This window comes from Spermophilus citellus (genome assembly GCF_964194105.1).
Source record: "Spermophilus citellus genome assembly, chromosome: 6".
Classification (NCBI taxonomy): domain Eukaryota; kingdom Metazoa; phylum Chordata; class Mammalia; order Rodentia; family Sciuridae; genus Spermophilus; species Spermophilus citellus.
In genome coordinates this window covers 6,462,783-6,478,217 of record NC_138187.1, presented here as the reverse complement: position 1 = coordinate 6,478,217, position 15,435 = coordinate 6,462,783, and the positions used below count along the sequence as shown (strand labels likewise).

The following is a 15,435-nucleotide window of genomic DNA, read 5'->3' as shown; positions in this document are numbered from 1 at the left end:
TCTTTTTGAAACTTTGTCAACTAATAAAAATATTTTTCTTCATTAGCCTGTTCAGGGGATGGATAACATTCTGTTATGATGTTTTTTTTTGTGTGTGTGGTGCTGGGGATTGAATCCAGGGCTTTGTGCATGCAAGGCAAGCACTCTACCAACTGAGCTATATCCCCAGCCCGATAAAATTGATTCTGAATAATGAATAAATCTTACAAACATGGACTAAATCCTTTGTCTTGGTATGTAATTACTTTTAAACATTGTTAGGTTTAATTTGCTAATATTTTTTTAAATTTTTTTTAATATTTATTTTTTAGTTTTCGGCGGACACAACATCTTTGTTTGTATGTGGTGCTGAGGATCGAACCCGGGCCGAACGCATGCCAGGCGAGCGCGCTACCGCTGGAGCCACATCCCCAGCCCCATTAATTTGCTAATATTTTGTTGAGAATTTTTTTTGTACGTTTGTGGAAGACATTGGTCTGCATCTGTTTTTGGTATTTGGTAATACTAGCCTCATAGAATGAGACAGGAAGCATTCCTTCTGCTTCTACTTTCTAGAAGAGATTGTAGAGAATTGGCATGATTTTTTTCCTTAAATGTTTTGTAGAGTTCATCAGTAAAACCATCTGGGCCTTGTGCTTTGTTTTGTAAGGCTATTAGTTATTAAATTTATTTTATAGATATAAGCCTATTAAGATTATCTATTTCTCCTTTTGAGTTTTGGTAGGTTGTGTTCCAAGGAATTACTCCATTTCATTTAGGTTATCAAGTTTATAGCCATCAAGTTTTTGATAATATTCTCTTTTCATCCTTTCCAAAGGATCAGTAGTTGTCTCTAGTTCATTTCTGATAGTTGTGATTTGAATCTTCCCTCTTTTTTCTATACCATCTGATTTTATTGTGAAAGAACAAGCTTTCATTTTTATTTACTTTCTTCTTTTTTTATTAAAAATTTTTTTGTAGTTGTAGATGGACACAATGCCGTTATTTTATTTGTTAATGTGGAACTGAGGATCGAACGCCAGTGCCTCATGCATACTAGGCAAGTGCTTTACCACTGAGCTACAGTCCCAGATCCTCCTCTATTGTTAATTAATTTATTTCTGCTCTTTTACTAGTTATTTTTCTACTTATTTTGGTTTTAATTTGCCATTCTTTATCTAGTTTCCTAAGGTGGACGCTTTCTGCTATAGTTCGGATCTGGAGTGTACCCCAAAGACTTGGCCACTAGCCTGTGGTGCTATTGGGAGACGGCAGAACCTTTAGGAGGTGGGGCCTGGCAGAAGAAAGTTAAAGTATTGGGATCTCAGTCCCTTCCTCTTTGCCTCCTGGCTGTCATGTCATGAACAAGTCTCCTCCAGCACATGATATACTCCTTCCACCATGATATACTGTGCAGCCACAAGCCCAAAGAAACAGGGCCAAATGACCATGGAATGAAGTGAGCCAAAATAAACCTTTCTCACTTTTAAGTTGATTTTCTTGGTCTTTTGTCACAGACAAAAGCTTTAATGTAAAACCATACAAACAAAATTTAGAACTTTGTATTTCTAATATGCACATTCTTTGTTATAAATTTCCCTATTACCACTACTTTTACTGTATCTCACAACTTTCATTTGGACTTTGTTCAAAATATCTTTAAATTTTCTTGACACTTTGTCTTTGACCCATTTGCTATTTGTAAGAATGCTGTTTAATCTTTAGACATTTTGGGATTTTCAGTTATCTTTCCCTTATTGATTTTTTTAGTTTGATTGCATTGTGACTTGAATGTATGCTTTGGATGACCTCTATTCTTTTAGATTAGCTAAGGTGTGTTTTACAGCCTATAATGTGGTCTGTCCTGGTGAATGTTCCACGTAAGCCTGAGAAGACTGTGTGTTCTGCTGTTCTTAGATGAAGTATTCTGAATGTTAATTATATGTATAGTCCTTGGCACCATGAAATTGGGTGAGATAACTGACAGCAATTCTCCATCTGGTTCCAGACAAATGGAATAATATCCTCTGGGCTTTGACCCAGACATTGGTAATTTTGGAAACTATCTTGATAATTGTGTTGAAAACCTCACAGAAAAGACACTAAGTGGGCTAAGGACTGAGCCCTGGGGCCCTTCAAAATTTAGAATTGTGTCTCCTGGTTGATCACTGGTATCACCTGGAAGCTGACAATGACTCTCTGCTTAGCCAAACTTTAGTCAGACTTCTCCTAGGCCCATCTATTTTTTTGGGGGGTAAAATTGTTTTAACAAAAGAACCCTGCTAAGTCAGTTTACCAAGAATATCCTATCCTGAATGTGATCAGGTCCCTCATTCTACACCATCCCCAGGAGATGTCTGATCACCCTGGTTTGTTTTTGGCAAGAATCCTGTCAAGTCAGTCTAGTCAGAATGTCCCTTGCCCCTGACACTTCCTCTTAGTGAATTTTCATCTACTGAACCTGACCATACTACTTGGCTATAAATCTCCACTTGTTTGTGCTGTATTTGGAGTTGAACGCCATTTCTCTCCCCTATCATGATGGTCCTAAATAGCCTTCCTTACTATGCTTTGGCAAGTATCATTAATTTTTACAAATACAGCCTTAAAAAATATCAATGTCTGTGCCCATCAAATTCCAATTTAATTGGTCTAGTGTGTTCTCTGAGCTTTCATATATTTTTTAAAAGCCCTCCAGGTAGTTTCAATAGGCAGCAAAGTTTGAAACCACAGATTAAAGGCTTCAGTAAATGCAGAACAAATCCGAGTGTGGTGGCACAGGCCTGTAATGCCAGCCACTTGGAAGACTGAGGGAGGAGAATTACAAGTTCAAGACCAACTTCAGCCACTAGAAATACCCTGCCTCAAGATAAAAAATAAAAAGGGCTAGGGATGCAGCTTAATGGTAGAGCACCCCTGAATTTGATCCCTAGTCAAGAAAAAACAAAAACAAAAAACAAAGCTACGGGAGAACAGGGTCCTGTCAAACTAGTGGGGGAAGTTTCAGAAAGGGTATGATTAAGAATGTCAATTGCTAGTCTAAAATAAACTGATATTTGGATGTTGTACTTGGGGAAATCGGATATCTTTGGTGACCCTGACAAAAGCTGCTCAGGGAATGGTGGGTTGGAGGTAAAACTGATGTGAACTCAAAAGAGAATGGAAAAAGTGGAGACCCACCCTGTCAACTAAGGTTAGTGAAAATTTTATTAGTTTTGTTAACTTTTTATATTTATCCAACCATTTAGGCTTCTAATTTTTTAGAGTTATATGTCATTATTTTTCTTAGATGACATAGATGATAAATGGCTGAGATAAGGAATAATGGTTTTTATCCTTATCATAGTGTGGGTGGATTCAGCTGTCAGCTATATTTTGCCAAAACCACCCCCCCAAGACATCTTGTCTTCTTCAATTTGTAACCCTTAGGCTACTTGTAAGCCTGAACATTTTTTTCATGTCTTGTAGCTATGTTTTCGTCTTGGAAAACCCACCTGTAACTGCTAGAATCTAGTGCTCATCAGTTTGTAGTTACCTATGCACTGTTAGATCTCCTGGTCTGTCCTCCCACCTCTGCCTTACAGGACACTCCAGCACAGCATCTTTGGGAATGGATGTTTTCCATTTGTAGTGCTTGTGCTTGCAGCTATATTGGGAAGGAAACTTGTCATGGCTGTGTTCACCTTTTTTACTCAAGCATTAATGAGCTCCTTACTGAGCTAATTTGCTTGATTTCCAGGGACCCAGGCCAACACTGGAAGGTGTCAGGCCAGGTCACCCTTGGAGGAGCCCCAGGTTCAGCAGGCCTGCCCCACCAGCACCAGGCGACAATGGCCCAGGCAGAACCAGCCTGGAGACCCCATCCTAGTGTGTGGGGATTTCCAAAGAATCACTAGAATGTGTGGGTAGCCAGTTTTGTCCCTTCTTTTAAAGATCACTGTTGACTTGATATAGGAAGTATATAAAGGGCAATTTTTCTGTTTTTAAGTGTTTAGGATTTTTGTTTTGTTTTGAAATTATGATTTCCTATGATGAACTGAATCATAAAGTGTCATAAATCAGAATACTTTGTACCAACAAACCTTAGAATCATGTTAAAAATATAAAAACAGAAACAAAAAAATACCAATAGGCAGAAAGGAACAAACTATTATTTGTAGATGGTAAATGTTTACCACAAACAGAACTAAACAACTTTTCCTGAGAAATTATTGAAAAAACCATTCAGTGAGGTGGCACACAAATATTTTTAAAAAACTTTCCTATATAAGAGAATTAACCAATTTGAAAAATGAAAAATAACAAAATTGGATAGAATTTAAGTGAAAAAAATAGAAAAATTTGCACAGGAATACTGTAACTAAGTAAGAAGGCATGTTTCTGGGTATAAAACAAAAATCTGTGAAAATTAATAAGTCTTCCCAAATGGCTTATAGGCTGAACCCATTCCACACAGAATAACCAAGTAAAACTTTGGGAAAAAAACCCAAAACTGACCAAGAATCCCTAATCAAAATGCAGGATGAGTCCCATTGAGGCACCACTGTTCTTGACTCCAGGCAGATCGCACAGGAGGGCCTGGCTATCAGGAGGAAGGATGACCACCATCCACTACAAGAAGACCCATAGAATCCCATTTCTTGAGAAACAATGGAGCTAACCACTAAAGGCATAGTCTCTAAACACTTTGCCTTGTGACGTAGTGACCATTCAAAGGTCTGTTGACTGTGTAAAGGGGAATTAAGCCTAAGGGAGGTTATGCCTAGCTGTGGATCCAAGCCAACTTTTTCCTGTCTGTAGGTCTGTTACTTTTCTTTAGCTTCCAGGTTTTCCTTCCTAGCAGTTAAGACCTTGGATCACAAAGGGAAAAGATCCTAAAGAGCTTTCCCAGACAGCAATGGTGCTGGATGGTCAGACCTGAGTGATCTGAACCTCTTTTGGCAAGGGAGAGGCATGAGACAGCTGTCTGAGATTAACAGCTGTAAAGAATCAAGAATAGTAGAGAGATCTTCAAATTATGGTGTGAAAAGGATTTCTATAAAACAGCCCATTTTAGCCCCAAATTGCAAATGTTTTTGAAATTAATAATTATTTTAGATCACTTACAAATGAGGGTAAGTCTTTTGACATTCAAATGCTTTAGTTTTCCTATATCAAAGAGTAAACAATTCAACACTCAAGCCATATCAGGATGTTATGCAAGCGTTATAGGAACTGTTATTAGAAGCTGTTGACTTAACAAACCAGTAGTTTGGTGCTTTCTGGGAGATCAATTCCAGATAAAGACTTTTGTGTTCTCTTTTCTCAAGTGTGAATTCCCATGCAAGGGAAAAGAGATCTATTTCAATAGATGTGACTGTCCAGCTCACCTTGCATGTAAGCAGCCCCAGACTCTTTCAAATTTAAATTCTTGGGAAAAGGATCTGTGACCTATATATTGTTGTACAACTTCACAAAGAAAGCTCCTTAGTCCAGGAAGTCTGGATGCTAACTGAGGTATAGCCCTTGAAGATATTTCCCTCTCTGTGGATTTTCTAACAACTGAGGTTTAGCCAACATGGGTATTTATCCAAATTTGGCTATAATGAGGTTTTCACATATCTGTGTGTTTTTAGGCAGCCTTGTGAAACTTCTCAGGCTGAGGCAGGATGATTCCCAATCTCATTTCTGCTTTCGGGTCTTACATGCAGAGTGGGTCCTCTCATGCCGGGTACAGTTTGACAGCCGACCAAATCTTCTCCCACATTTTTTGCAACCGTATGGCCTCTCAGTCTCATGACTCTGCAGGTGAAGCACAAATTCTTCGTTTTTTGGGAAGGTTTTCCCACATTCTGGACACTTAAATACCTTCTCCCTTACATGGATTCCTTCATGGCGACTCCGATGAGAATTCTGACGAAAGTTTTTCCCACACTGAGAACAGGAATAAGGCTTCTCTCCTGTGTGGATTCGCTCATGTTTATTGAGGTTTGTTTTATGATTGAAGCTTTTCCCACAGTGGCTACAGTCATAGGGTTTCTCTCCAGTGTGAGTCCTCTGGTGGGAAATAAGGTAAGAGCTTTCATTAAACTGCTTCCCACACAGTGGGCAAGTGTACCATCTCCTTGTTCTCCGACTCCGAGTAAGTGCAATAACATTGATGTCCACAAATTTCGAGAGCTCCTCTAGTGGAGTGTCATTTTCAATGGTAACTAAAAGATTTCTCATTTTCCTTTGCTGTGGAATGGATGTATTTAGTCTTTCTTCTTGGCTACCTGGAGGTTGCTCAGAGACCAAGGAACAATCCACTCCATCGCCATCCAAAGACTTTTCTCGGCAATTTCCCTTCTGAAGATCTTCACTTGTAGGACTGTCATTGGCTGTGGAAACAGAGAGAAACTGTAATAAATTTGAGGGACAGAACAATACCAGGCAGGAAAAGACAAGCTGGGTATCTTATGAAACAATAACCTTGAAAGTCAGATATTTGAAGTCTGGCAGATAACCATCATGAACCCTCTTTTTCTACTCTTATTGAGCACATGATAGATGACTGTTAGTCTGTCTCCCACAGTCCTCTTTTCACTTTTCTTAAAAAGTGAGTGGGAATGCAGTAAAAGATTTCACATATTTGTTTCTCAACTGGCACAAAGTTCATACTGACCTTATATTCTGTGTAGGAGCACTCAGCTAAGGACACGCCCCTCCCCCCCCAGGGGTAAAGGATATGCATAATAAAGGGCACGGTTCATAATCTTTGGAGTCTAGTGATAGAATGAAGTGCTTCAGGTTTTTACTGTGCTAAACAGTGCAATATTATACCAATTTTACATGTCCAAGGCCCTGGGTTCAATCCCCAGCACCACCATCAAAAAAAAAAAAAAAAAAAAAAAAAGGAAAGAAAGAAAAAACTGGAAACAATTCAAAATGGCCAAAATTAAAGAAGGCACTGCATATTCACACAAGTGATTGGTATTTGGCTATTAAAGAATTTACTACAAACAATAAAATGCAACTATGGCATTAGAAATCAGCAGTTTTTCTTTGGGAAGGAAGGGGAGTAATGACTGGGAGGAGACAAGAGAAATTTCTGGGGTGCTAAGAATAATAATTGTGGGTGTTAGATAACTGTGTACATTTTGTGAAAAACTGAGCTGTATACTTATGATATATAGCCTTCTCTTTTTTTATATTATAGCTCAAAATAATGTCTGTATAAAATAATAGATTATAAAAAGTAGGTAGCAAAGTGGGAAAAGTCTATTGTGAATAGGTGGGGTGACAAGTAAGCTCTAAATTCTGGAGAACAGATGGAGGATAAAGTAAAAGGTTGAAACCAACCCCTTCATGTGACTGATCCACAAGATGGGATGTAAATCTCTGCTACATTATAGCAGTTTCACTTCAATAGATTTTTTTCTTTTTAATTATTTTTAAATTACTATCTTAGAATAATGAAAATGCTGGGTTAAAGCATATGCCATTTTTTAAAAAAACATTAAAAATACTTTTATTTTATTTATTTTTATGTGGTGCTGAGGAGCAAACCCAATGCCTTATGTGCAGTGAGTGCTCTACCGATGAGCCACAACCCCAGCCCTGCATATGCTAATTTTTAACACTGTTTTTTCTCCTTCTTTCCTTCCTTCCTCCTTTACTTCCCTCCCACCCTCCCCCACCCTTTCTTTCTTTCTTTTCCACCTCCAAGCCACATCCCCAGCCCTCCTCCCAAAAAACTCCCTATGACCACCCGCACTCCCTGCCTCTGGCCTGCGCTGCCAGCTCCACCTGCTCCACGCTTTGGCTCCAGCTCTTTTTTTTTTTTTTTTTAAATTTGAGACAGGGTCTTGCTAAGTTGTTGAGATTGGCCTTCAATTTGTGATCCTCCTGCCTCAGCATCCAAAGTCACTGGGATTATAGGCATGCGCCCACAGGATCTAGCTCATCACTGCTGTTGATATGAATTACCATACTACTTTCCAGCACTGTATCAATGTCAATATAACCATTACTGTGTGAGTTATCAGTTTTACTTCATCTTGCCAATATGAAATTTTAAAATGTTTAACAGGTATAAAGCAATGCATCACTGTAATTTTAATTTGCAAAATAATTTATTATTAATTTCATAAATATATAAATTTTATATATTATAGAACTTAATCATCATTAATTTGTCAATCATCATTAATTAATATTTAAAAAAACTGAACTACTCCTGTATAACTCCACATTAAAACCAGAAAAAAAAATACATCAGTCTTTCAAGATTTCACAAAGTTTTGTTTGCTGGCTATTCTTCTATGACTTTTTTTTTCTGCCTCAGTTGCAAACACTGTCTCCAATATCTTGTATTTTATTTATATATTTTTTCTTATTCTGCCATGCACAAGTTTTAATTTTTATGTATTTTGTTATTTTTCTTTCAAAGCTGCTAGACTTCTGAACCTTAATTACAAAAGCCTTACTATCCCAAGGTTACAAAAGAATTCATCCATATTTTCTAACTGGTTTTGTTTTTGTGTTAGTTTGCTTGAAAGACCTTTGATCCCTTTGGAGTTCTTGGTAATGTTAAGTAAGGTAATGATTCACTAGTGGCTTCTCACCTGTTCCAACACCTTTTGCCCAAAAGTCCCTCTTTGCTGGGGGCAGTGGTGCATGCTTATGATCTCAGCTACCTGGGAGGCTGAGGAAAGGGGTTTGCAAATTCAAGGGTAGCCTACAATTTAGCGAGACCCTGTCTCAAAATAATAAAAAAGGGCTTGAGATATAGCTTAGTGGTAAAGTGAAGCTGGGTTCAATCCCAGATACTACAAAACAAACAAACAAACAAACAAACTCATAAATTAAAAAATAATAAAATAAAATTCTGTGTTTACTTTGCTGACATGAGATCTGACTTTATATGTATTTGCAGTCATTTCTGGACTTTGTATTCCATCCCATTGGAATCCATCTACTCACGTGCCAATATCACACTGTTTGAATTATGGAGACTTTGTGGGCTGTTTTAATATCTGACAGAGTGATATGGTTTGGGTCTTAACTAACTGTCCTTCAAAGGCCCATATGCTAAAGACTTGGTTCCCAGCCTGTGGTGATATGGGAGGTGGCAGAACCTTTGGGAGGGGGGCTAGTGGAAGTACCTTAGCTGATTGGGAGTGTCCCCTTGAAGGGAATATTGACACCCCAGCCTCTTCCTCTCTGCTTCCTGCTGCCCGGAGGTGAGCAGCTGTGCTCCAGCTTCTACTCCCTGCCCAATGTGCTGCCTTGCCACAGGGCCAAGAACAATGAGAAGAGCTAACCATGGACTGACACTTCTGAAACCATAAGCCAAAATGAACCTATTTTTTCTTCTACTTTTGTGTCCTTTCCAAGTTTCCTCATATATTTTGCAAATAACTTTATTCCTAGGTAGTTAATGTTACTATTTTGGTAGAGTCTTCCACCACACCTTTCAAATGATTTTTTTCTTTTGCATTTCAAAATCTGATGATTTTTGTTCATTTATTTCACATTCCTTTGCCTTACTGAATGCTCTTATTATTTGTAGTAAGTTTTTAGACATTATTGGAGGTTCCCAGTTACATAATTATACCATATAAATAGAGGTAGTTTTTAAAAATTAATTAATTTATTTATTTTGGTACTGGGGATTGAACCTAGCTTTTTTTTTTTTTTGGAGACAGTTGCTTAGGATCTTGCTAAATTGGTGAAACTGACCTCAAACTGCAATCCTCCCACCTCAGCTTCCTGAGTTGCTGAGATTACAAATATTCTCCACAATACTCAGCTGTTTCTTCAATTCTTAATAGTTTATTAAGTTACTTTTGCATTCCCAGACTAAATATTACTTGGTTACAGCAATTTTTTAAATCAAGTTTTGGTATTTTTGTTCTAATAATTTTATAGAATTTGTAAATCTTCCTTCTTTTTCTGTACTCTGGAAGTTTTAGTGAAACTGAACTGCCTGAAATCTTCTGTGAAACTGTTGGAAGTTGGTGTTCTTTCTTGAGTCGGGAGCTAATTTTTTGATAATTCTAATTTCCTCTGAAAATTTTACATTTTTCTTTTTTTTTTTAAGAGAGAGAGAGAATTTTTTAATATTTTTCAGTTTTTGGCGGACACAACATCTTTTATTTTTGTATGTGGTGCTGAGGATTGAACCCGGGCCGCACGCATGCCAGACAAGCGCGCTACCGCTTGAGCCACATCCCCAGCCCCTTACATTTTTCTACTTACTCTATTTTTCCAGGCTTTTCCCTCATTTTAACTCATTAATTTCTAATCTTATATTCTTTTTAAATTTACCCTACTGTTGTTATAACGTTAAATCAGAGGCTCATCTATTGTCTTTTTTCTAAATTAATACACATTTAGTGGCCATGAATTTTCTTTTGAACATCATTTTAGGTTACATCATAGATTCTGACAGTGTCTTTTAGAAAAATTATGCAATTCTTATTTGTATTTCTCTCTTTAACCCAAGTTTGCTTAACAGTTTTAAAATTTCTGGCAGAAGAAACTTTTATTTTCAGATTTCATTATTAATTTCTAGTTGTAAGTTATACTAAATTGTGATGGATTCTAATGTACTATTTCTACTTTTTGGAACATACTCAGTCTTCTTTTGTTCCATAGTATTTAGCCAATGTGTCAATATGGAAAAGGTGTATTATTCTCTTACCACAGTGGAGAGGACCCATAAGAACTAAGAACTCTTACTGAGATCTGTTTAAATGTCCTACCTTTTTCACCTATTTTTATGCGGTTCATTTGGGGTTAGTGGTTTTTGTTTTTTGGTGGTGCTGGGGATTGAACTCAGGGCTTTGTGCATGCTAGGCAAGCACTCTACTAACTGAGCTATTTCCCCAACCCCCTTTATGCGGTTCATTTGGACTGATACACATATTCTCTGATTTCCTATGTTAAGGACTCTCCTTTGGCTCCTGTCTCCATGAAATTCAACCATTATACTTTTCCCTTTGCAAATGATTAAATATGAGTCAACCATCACTTATATGCTGATTGATTTCCAATTCTCTATATCCTTCTGTCTTCCAGTTTCCAATTTACAAAGATACAGAAGACAATCATTTTATTTCTTGCCATAGATTTAATCTCATCTAAAATCAAATCCATCTTCCAAATTCCATCACCAGATCTAAATCCTGCCTTAACCTTGTGACAGCTCTTCATATCGATACAAATTCTACACTGCTTATCTTTTAAAGTAAAGTAATCAACTTGTCTGACAAACCACATTGGAGGAGGGTGGTAGAAGGCAAGAATGGAGCATTACATATCTTTGTAACATGCTGAATATCAACTCCAACCCTGCCTAAGGAAAAAGCACGTAGCATTAATGAAATGTTGGTGAATGACTCTAAGTTTAAACCTTCAAGGTATGGGCAGAGAAAGGGAGGCGGGAAAGATGAAGATTAGGTTTTAGGGCTCCAAAGTACATGGCTAAAGGATCGTCAACATACCTGATAATCAGTCATACAAAATAATATTAGCTTTGCCCAAGACCCAGGAAAAACCCAGAGTAATAAATCTAATCTTTTTATACTTATCTCTACAATAAAGAATATATTTGAGAAAGCATCCAGTCGGAGGCCCATTATACATCACTGGCTCTGAGCAGACAGTTCAATGCAGCTGAGGGTTCTACAGTAATAATTGATTTGTGTGACTCCAGGCAACTCCCCCATCTTACTCTCTGCTCAACTTCACCCTCAGATGAGGGAAAAGTTAAAAGTATTAGGCACTCAGAAAAACAGAAGGCATCTGTTTCTAGGGTAGCAACATATTTCTAGAGGAAAGTTGAAGTATGTCTAAGCAGGTTACAGCAAGGCTGCTTCCAAATCAATTCACATGTAGCACTGGGGATATTTGGAAAATAAGGACAAATAAAGGCAGTCCCATTCACAGACCTTACAGGAAACTGATAAAATTATGAGAATGTGGCCAAGAGGCCACACAGCTCTGGGTCATGACTACAAACTCTGATACTAGATTCCCCTAGTCCACAGCCCTGCTTCAGCTGTGGGTGGTGGCACACCCCTGTAATCCTGACCCACATGGGAGGCTGAGGAAGGAGGATTGCAAGTTCAAAGCCAGTCTCAGTAACTTAGTGAGGACCAAAGCAACTTAGTGAGAATGTCTCAAAATAAAAACATTTAAAAAGGGTGGGAGATATAGCTCTATGAGCCTCTGGAAAGTTTCTTAACCTCTTCTTTACTCCAGTTTGTCATCTATATAGTAATAACAATTCCCACAGTAATAAAGTGAGAAGTACATAAAACAATAAATGCATGCAAAGTATATGGATCAATGCCTAGCATATAAGTGTTCAGTACAGTGTTAGGTATTATTTTTATTGAAAGTGAGCTATACTTTCACTTATACTAGTGGACTTCACACCTACTAAACATAAAAAAAAAGAGAGAGAAGAGAGGGACTTAAAATAGTGATGTGTCCAATGAAAACACTAATTCAAAATATACTTGGGAGAACAAATCCAGAAAAAGGGTTCAAAAACAGTCTGCCCACATTTTCCATTGGTTTGCAGATCTTGCTTACTAAAAGAAGTCCTTTCTTCCCTCAGTGCCTTCAAGTACAGGGAAAATGGCCACCCACAGCTGGAATTTTGTGGCTAGGATCTGCCACAAGGAATAAAACAAAAGTAAAACATAAATGTACTTGTGCTTTAGCAAGTGTGAATAGTACCTCAAAGGTTCCAGAAATGAATGACACACTTTTGCTATAGCACACAATCTGAATACACAAAATACTTGATTTCTTACTTAGTAACATCATCTCTCCAACACTGTCCTTCTCTGATGTGGGCTGTTGAGCAGGATCCATGCTCACACATTCCTCTTGGGAGTGAAATACATTCAAATCCTCAAAGACCACCAGCTCCTGAAAAAACAAGAAGCCCCCTTCTTCTTAGTAACTGAGGCTCCTTAGCAGCTCTGTGGCAAGGAAGACTTAGGTACAAAGATCAAAGAAAAGGATGGCGAAAAGGATCTATAAACTCCACACAGAGCAGTAGAGATAGAACAGCCAGGCTAAGAGGAGCCAGAAGAAAGCAGAAAAGAAACATCCAAGAAGGCTGGCTCCCAAGAAGGTTATGCATGGGTTGGCCAAGAAGGGAAGGCTGCAATAGCAGAGAATGTGATGCACTCAGACAGTGAGTGGTAGAACTAAACCCACCTCAGAGTCAGCTTTAAAACACAGAGACACTGTCTCCTGTTTCTGCTGGACTCCTTCTCTGGGCAGAAGCTTCACTAAGGGACGAGCTTGCACTGGGAAAAGAGGAAGCTATAGTTAGTGAAAAACTCAGTGATTCTAATACAGACATGTGGCCTACACATTCAAGCCAAGCTGTCCTTGTTCCTTTGGCAGGCAATCCACAGCCTTCTCTTCTCCAGTGAGCCCTGAAAAAGTTAAGTCATAAACCCCAGGTCTTGAACCTTTGGTGTCTTCTCATTATAAAAAGAATTCCCTTAAACACCTTTCAAAATCTCTAAGAGAGAGTCACTACAGAAGAGGTTGGGGTTTTCAGCAAAGTGAAAAGATGCCCTCCCTAAGAAAGCACAAAATCTCTAAAATCCCACATAAACTGAAGTCAAGTTGATAATTCATCTTATTTCCTTATTCTTAAAAAGATATTCCCCCCAGAATGTTTGGATGAAATTGACAATACAGAAAGATATACACACCTCATACTCTGTGGTTTTACACACATTTGTCATATCACTTAATCTCTAGCTTGAGAAGAAAGCAAGTACCCCAACATATTAAAATTAGCTCCCTTTTATTTATTTTTATTTTTTTTAATTTTTAATATTTATTTTTAGTTCTCGGCGGACACAACATCTTTGTTGGTATGTGGTGCTGAGGATCGAACCCGGGCCGCAGGCATGCCAGGCGAGCGCGCTATCGCTTGAGCCACATCCCCAGCCCCTCCCTTTTAAACACCCATCATCCTCTTCTTAATTCTGACTAATATAGAAGTCTGTCAGCCCCCAGTACCACCCACCGTCTCTTCTAGTGAAACAAGCACATGCTCCTCACCTCTGTTCTGAAGGCTTGAACTCACATCCTTCATAATAACCAAGGTCTCCTTGACTTTCTCACTGGGCTGGACCAGGCTTGGCTTGGGCAAGAAGGTAAGGAAGTGCTCCAGCACCAGCTGGTGGATGGTCTTGGGCCCACTAGTGGCATCTTGAAGGAGGTCTTGGCCCAGCTTGGAGTCTGGAGGAACTCTCAGTATAAAGGACTGCTTTGGCTTTGGGGATATGGGAACCACTTTTGCAGTCATCATGCCTTGCAATAAAAGACCACACTCGTTTTGGGGGATTCTAGAGCCACCTCTTATGGAATAAAATCTGCCAGAGAGCAAAGCTGCAGACAGAGAAACCATGGATTACCCACAAGACAAAGCAGGGCATGACGATGCTCCAGTATACAGGTTGGGTGGTGAGGACACACGAGATCTAAACCAGAAAGCAAAGACAGCGGGAAAGGGAAGTCGTATCTGAAACAGAAGGTCCCTGAATAGCATATTTTTAAAGACGGTCTGAAAGGAAGACTCCAAAATTAAAAACCAAAACTCAAGAACCAAAGAGAAGTGGGTAAAGGCGGCCGGCAGGCCAAGGGACATCTTCCCCAGAAATATGAAGTGCAAAATCCACTGGGAAGTAGTTTAACTTATGCTTGCACAGAGAAATATGGGCTGGAAGACAGAAAAATCTGGAGTCCAACCCCGAGGGCGAATGATTAGAAGCAGGTTGATGGTTGGCCCCTCAGGCCGCAGCTCAGGTACCCCTTGGAGGTGGCTGATGTCTCCCAGGGAGCAAACGAAAGGCCACATGACTGCTCTGCCAAATCCCTGTTGAGAGTGACGAGGAACATCACCCCGGGGCCGACAGGGCCAGGCCCACTCTGGGGTCTCTCCTACAGGCCGAGGAACAGCTCGATGGCCAAGTTCGGCCGGCGGCACTGCCGGGGGCGCGCACCGGCTTCCTACACGCCTAGATCTTTGCAATGGATCGCACTTGGCGCCTCCGCCTGCCTCCCGCCCCTCGGAGCCCTCACCTCTCGGAGCCCTTTCGCCCCCAGGAGCCTGCTGAGAACGGCTGACAGACCAGGAAAACAGCAAGAGAAGAGGAGCCGCCGGCAACTATTGGAACGCGCCGCCTTCGGTTGGGAGGACAGCCCAGAGCGGTGCCTTCTGGGAGGCCGGCTGCCTCCTGCTCTGTGACGCCACGTCCGGGGACTCGCTTCCGGCGGGGAAGCCTGGTCTCCCCGCTCGGAGCGCGCAGTCTGCGCCCGGTAAGGCGAGACTCGAGGTCGCGCCTCAGGGCGCAAGGCGGAGCCAGGCCGGCGGGAGCCGCTCTCTCCGCGGTTCCGCTCAGAAGACGGAAAGGAGGGGGCTAGCTCCGATCCACCATGACGGGGTACAAC

General features: G+C 39.9%; 1 protein-coding gene across 4 annotated transcripts; it reads right to left on the bottom strand.

Annotated features, from left to right (window-relative positions):
- Nucleotides 1-4,037: 4,037 nt before the first annotated feature.
- On the bottom strand, nt 4,038-15,191 carry ZNF200 (zinc finger protein 200). Of its 4 annotated transcripts, none has more exons than XM_081296762.1 (5): nt 15,067-15,191; nt 14,044-14,373; nt 13,180-13,271; nt 12,768-12,885; nt 4,038-6,338 (listed from the first exon to the last, which is right to left on the bottom strand). In XM_081296762.1, exons 2-5 carry the CDS (start codon nt 14,291-14,293, stop codon nt 5,641-5,643), a joined length of 1,158 nt encoding a protein of 385 aa, XP_081152888.1. In that variant the 5' UTR covers nt 14,294-14,373; nt 15,067-15,191; the 3' UTR covers nt 4,038-5,640. The 4 variants fall into 4 exon arrangements, with proteins under 4 accessions (XP_081152888.1, XP_081152891.1, XP_081152889.1 ...); XM_081296765.1 differs by having other exon boundaries at nt 14,044-14,223; XM_081296763.1 differs by having other exon boundaries at nt 14,044-14,295; nt 15,067-15,167.
- Nucleotides 15,192-15,435: the final 244 nt, after the last annotated feature.

What these genes read in the sequence shown, in the direction of transcription:
- ZNF200 (XM_081296762.1), bottom strand. Translation starts at nt 14,293, where the DNA reads ATGATGACTGCAAAAGTGGTTCCCATATCCCCAAAGCCAAAGCAGTCC. An exon ending in GTTTTAAAGCTGACTCTGAG is followed by an intron (nt 12,886 to 13,179) that starts GTGGGTTTAGTT and finishes TTGTTTTTTCAG; the next exon opens with GAGCTGGTGGTCTTTGAGGA. An exon ending in TGGAGAGATGATGTTACTAA is followed by an intron (nt 6,339 to 12,767) that starts GTAAGAAATCAA and finishes CTGTTTCCACAG; the next exon opens with CCAATGACAGTCCTACAAGT.